The sequence below is a fragment of the Phalangium opilio genome, unplaced genomic scaffold (genome assembly GCF_054372755.1).
Source record: "Phalangium opilio isolate 3A_F unplaced genomic scaffold, DU_Popi_V2 ptg000037l_1, whole genome shotgun sequence".
NCBI classification, from domain to species: Eukaryota; Metazoa; Arthropoda; class Arachnida; order Opiliones; family Phalangiidae; genus Phalangium; species Phalangium opilio.
This window is the reverse complement of record NW_028324160.1, coordinates 4,092,549-4,098,047: the sequence shown is the minus strand read 5'-3', so window position 1 is coordinate 4,098,047 and position 5,499 is coordinate 4,092,549. Positions and strand designations below refer to the sequence as shown.

Genomic DNA, 5,499 nt, shown 5'->3' with positions numbered 1-5,499 from the left:
GGCCTCATAGAGGGTGGTAAAATTCAATTTTAGAAACAATTAAAAAATATATAGGCCCTATTAAAAATAAAAATTATTTTTAGTGCTTTGTACGATATCTTACGAACTTTACTAATTCAAATTTACTAATCAAAAATTAGACACAAAATGGGGTAAATTATAAAATTCAAGTAAAAGATTTTTTTTAAATAATACTATACACGACAACCTTCGAAGTTAACTTTTATTCATCCATATGAAAGATAATAAAAAAATGTTGGGAATGGGGTCCCCATAGCGGATGTATTATTTCAAACTTAAACACAAAATGTGATTTACTACAGATTTCAATTTAACGGAAGGAAATCAAAAACACGAAGATATTTCTACTTCGTTAGACGATATCTAGATAAATCGCATTATTTTCACTAGAAGCAAAAAACATGAAAAACCGTTGGCTCAAAGGTCCCCGTAAAGGGTTTAAAAATCCAAAATTAGACACAAAATGGTGTAAATTTTAAATTTCAAGTAAAGGTTTTTTTTGAATAATACTAAACACGACAACCTTCGAAGTTAACTTTTATTCATCCATATGAAAGATAAAAAAAAAATGTTGGCAATGGGGTCCCCATAGCGGAAATAGTAATTCAAATTTAAACACAAAATGTGATTTACTACAAATTTCAATTTAACAGAAAGACATCAAAAAGACGAAGATATTTCTACTTGGTTAGACGATATATCTAGATAAATCGCATTATTTTCACTAGAAGCAAAAAACATGAAAAACCGTTGGCTCAAAGGTCCCCGTAAAGGGTTAAAAAATCCAAAATTAGACACAAAATGGTGTAAATTTTAAATTTCAAGTAAAAGGTTTTTTTTGAACACGACAACCTTCGAAGGTAACTTTTATTCATCCATATGAAAGATAATAAAAAAATGTTGGGAATGGGGTCCCCATAGCGGATGTAGTAATTCAAACTTAAACACAAAATGTGATTTACTACAGATTTCAATTTAACAGAAGGAAATCAAAAAGACGAAGATATTTCTACTTCGATCTACGATATCTAGATAAATCGCATTATTTTCACTAGAAGCAAAAAACATGAAAAACCGTTGGCTCAAAGGTCCCTGTAAAGGGTTTAAAAATCCAAAATTAGACACAAAATGGTGTAAATTTTAAATTTCAAGTAAAAGGTTTTTTTGAATAATACTATACACGACAACCTTCGAAGTTAACTTTTATTCATCCATATGAAAGATAATAAAAAAATGTTGGGAATGGGGTCCCCATAGCGGATGTATTATTTCAAACTTAAACACAAAATGTGATTTACTACAGATTTCAATTTAACGGAAGGAAATCAAAAAGACGAAGATATTTCTACTTCGTTATACGTTATCTAGATAAATCGCATTATTTTCACTAGAAGCAAAAAACATGAAAAACCGTTGGCTCAATGGTCCCCGTAAAGGTTTTAAAAATCCAAAATTGGACACAAAATGGTGTAAATTTTAAATTTAAGGTAAAAGGTTTTTTTGAATAATACTATACACGACAACCTTCGAAGTTAACTTTTATTCATCCATATGAAAGATAATAAAAATATGTTGGGAATGGGGTCCCATAGTGGATGTATTATTTCAAATTTAAACACAAAATGTGATTTACTACAAATTTCAATTTAACAGAAAGACATCAAAAAGACGAAGATATTTCTACTTCGTTATACGATATCTAGATAAATCGCATTATTTTCACTAGAAGCAAAAAACATGAAAAACCGTTGGCTCAATGGTCCCCGTAAAGGGTTTAAAAATCCAAAATTAGACACAAAATGGTGTAAATTTTAATTTTCAAGTAAAAGGTTTTTTTAATAATACTACAGGGTGTAACAAAAAGATGTGTCACAAATTCAGGGGTGCATTCTACGGGTCAAAACAAGACTAAGTCACCAAAGAACTATGATCCAAAACTGAACACCCGGGGAGATACGGGCCATCAAAGTATCACGTAAAATGCGATGAATTTTCCTTCAAGTGAAGCGACGAATATGGCTTGACCATATTGTTTTCAATAAATTGGTCATAATTGAAAAAGATTCGATATTTAAGAAGCGATCGATTCTGGGGGCAGAGCTAAAAGCATTTTAGACCAAAAAATTAAACATTTAATTTGGTAAAGTGTTTTAATTTGGCCTAAAGTTACAACGGCGTTTTCAGATCGCTGTAGTTGCTGAGTGGCTTGGTTTTTCATTCATTAAAACGATGGCCCATTCAACTTCTTTGTCAAGTCAACGAGTAAAGCGCTTTTACGTGTAAGCAAGAGCTTCTAGTTATTGGAAAGATGTCGTGACAACGGCATGAACCTAGTAAAACCGGCGTTTTTAACCAGACCGTGGTATTATTGCCCAATCTCGCATGTCTGTTATTGAACCCCTGTGGAAGTTACGTTTGCCATCGAACATTCGTGGATATCTGTGTCGTGGGACATTGTTCTAAGACAGATTCACTATCGGCCACGTATGCAATAAATGACGCATACGGCGACAAACGACCAATGCTATTTCTCACGTGATTTAAATACTGTATGACGCGTAATCCTTCGAAAAGTAGTCGCTTAAGTACATTGCTGCTAGTAATGATTGATAACTACACCTGCTAGATGAAATGTCAACTAGTACATTACAATGTTTTTTAAAGGATCTTAAAATAGACCAATTAAAAAACATTTGTTTTGGAAAATTATTCAAACGAGGAGCTAGCCGATATGCACCTTATGTATGGACGAGCATTCGGCAAAGCTAGAAGCCAGGCGCCTTTACCAAGAGATGTGCTCAACGACGATTGCCGTGTCGTCAAACTATCGAGGCGGTAGATCCAGAGGCGGCGCAAGAATTTTTTTCAGTATAGGCTGAAGGTACTTAGTTTTAGGGCCCCTAGCAGGGTTTTTCAACTTTCTACCCCCTTCTAATTAAATATTATAAGTCAATTAAAAATAGATAATAATTAATATATTATATTTTAACGTTTACCTCTTAATTCTAAATCAGTTTTGCTTCTTTTAAAGAAATTTCTCATTGTTTTTCCTTTTTTCTCAATGTCTGATTGTCTTGTCCGTTTTTGTTTACTCTTTTGCGCACCAGATAACAATTTTCTGCTACTTATATTCAATGAACAGGTAGGGCAGCCTGCTAAGCAAGCGTTTTACATTATGAGATACTTTCGTTGCATTAAGAGACTATGCTTGTTCAGACTGAAGTGCCATAAAATTCTTTTCTTACACACAACTTTGAACATTTACTCTATGGCTGGTCAATGCTTATAAAAGTTTCCCCTCTAAAGTCGACTCATCGACTGACTGTGGATGGAGCTGTCTTTGCTGTGTGGGGTTGGGAGGCGATGAGTCGCCTCTAGAGACGGAATTTAAACAAATGTTTACCATTCTACATAGCAGATTAACCTGGAGCTATTTTACTACCAAACTTTGCTCCTTTCATTGCTCAGTTTTTGAGGTTTTTTGGGCCCCTCCTCCTCAATTTTGGGGCCCTTGTCTAATTGTCAGGTAGGCTAAAGCCTACTTAGCCTTAATGTAGCGCCGCCACTGGGTAGATCGACGTTTGCGAGAGACAGGGCAACTACGGCGAAGGGGTGGAGCTGGAAGACCGCAAGATGTATCCGAAAACTTAGAAAACCAAGTCCTGCAAATCTTACAAAATGATCCCGGAACCAGTACCTGCAAGCTGGCAGATCAACTTGATGTAAATCATGTAAAGGTTTGGAGAAACATAAACAATCACGGATTTCAACCGTACCACTACCAGAAGGTTCAGGCTTTAAATCCAGATGACTATCCAAGGAGGCTACAGTTTTCAAACTGGTTTATCCACCAATGTGTTGCGAACCCCCAATTTCCAGGCATGGTCTTAGTGACCGACGATGCCACGTTTTCCCAGGACGGAATCATCAACTCTCACAACATGCATCAATGGCGCCAAGAGAACCCGCACGCCATCGTGGTAGCAAGTCATCAAGTAAAATTTTGTTTAAATGTTTGGTGCGGTATTGTTGGTAATCTTTTAATCGGACCGCACTTGCTCCCACAAAGACTTAACGGTCAACATTATCTCCAATTTCTAACTGAAACGCTACAGGAACTCTTAGAAGATTTGCCCATGGCTCAGTGGCGCCACATGTGGTTTATGCACGATGGCGCTCCCGCTCATTTCAGGCGCGACGTTCGGGCACATTTGGACGCCACCTATCCTGGAAGGTGGATCGGTCGTGGAGGACCTGTTGCTTGGCCAGCTGTTTCGCCCGACCTCAACCCTTTGGATTTCTTTCTTTGGGGTCATTTGAAGGACAGGGTGTACCAAAGGGAAGTTCCAAACATCGAAGAGTTAAGTCGACGGATCATTGAGGCATGCGAAACCATCAGAAATACACCAGGAATCTTTGAACGAGTTCGTGGGTCTTCCGTTAAGAGGGCCGAAGCTTGCGTAAGAGGTCAAGGACAACATTTTGAACAAGTTTTGTGAAATTTAATTGATAAAATACTATTTCGATGCTCATTGCACCCTTTAAAAAACATTGTAATGTACTAGTTGACATTTTATCTAGCAGGTGTAGTTATCAATCATTACTAGCAGCAATGTACTTAAGCGACTACTTTTCGAAGGATTACGCGTCATACAGTATTTACAATCACGTGAGAAATAGCATTGGTCGTTTGTCGCCGTATGCGTCATTTATTGCATACGTGGCCGATAGTTAATCTGTCTTAGAACAATGTCCCACGACACAGATATCCACGAATGTTCGATGGCAAACGTAACTTCCACAGGGGTTCGATAACAGACATGCGAGATTGGGCAATAATACCACGGTCTGGTTAAAAACGCCGGTTTTACTAGGTTCATGCCGTTGTCACGACATCTTTCCAATAGCTAGAAGCTCTTGCTTACTCGTTGACTTGACAATGAAGTTGAATGGGCCATAGTTTTAATGAATGAAAAACCAAGCCACTCAGCAGCTACAGCGATCTGAAAACGCCGTTGTTACTTTAGGCCAAATTAAAACACTTTACCAAATTAAATGTTTAATTTTTTGGTCTAAAATGCTTTTAGCTCTGCCCCCAGAATCGATCGTTTCTTAAATATCAAATCTTTTTCAATTATGACCAATTAATTGAAAACAATATGGTCAAGCCAAATTCGTCGCTTCTTTTGAAGGGAAAATTCATCGCATTTTACGTGATACTTTGATGGCCCGTATCTCCGCGGGTGTTCAGTTTTGGACAATAGTTCTATCTTAGTCTTGTTTTGACCCGTAGAATGCGCCCCTGAATTTGTGACACATCTTTTTGTAACACCCTGTATACACGACAACCTTCGAAGTTAACTTCTATTCATCCATTTGAAAGATAATAAAAAAAATATTGGGATAGGGGTCCCCATAGCGGATGTAGTAATTAAAATATAAACACAAAATGTTATTTATTACAAATTTCATTTTAAC

At 36.8% G+C, this 5,499-nt stretch overlaps 1 protein-coding gene across 1 annotated transcript; it reads left to right on the top strand.

Moving 5' to 3' along the window:
* The first annotated feature begins 3,902 nt into the window (after nt 1–3,902).
* LOC149683426 (uncharacterized) lies at nt 3,903–4,520 on the top strand. Its single transcript, XM_089871190.1, has one exon. The coding sequence runs from the start codon at nt 3,903–3,905 to the stop codon at nt 4,518–4,520; it is 618 nt and encodes a 205-aa protein (XP_089727316.1).
* Nucleotides 4,521–5,499: the final 979 nt, after the last annotated feature.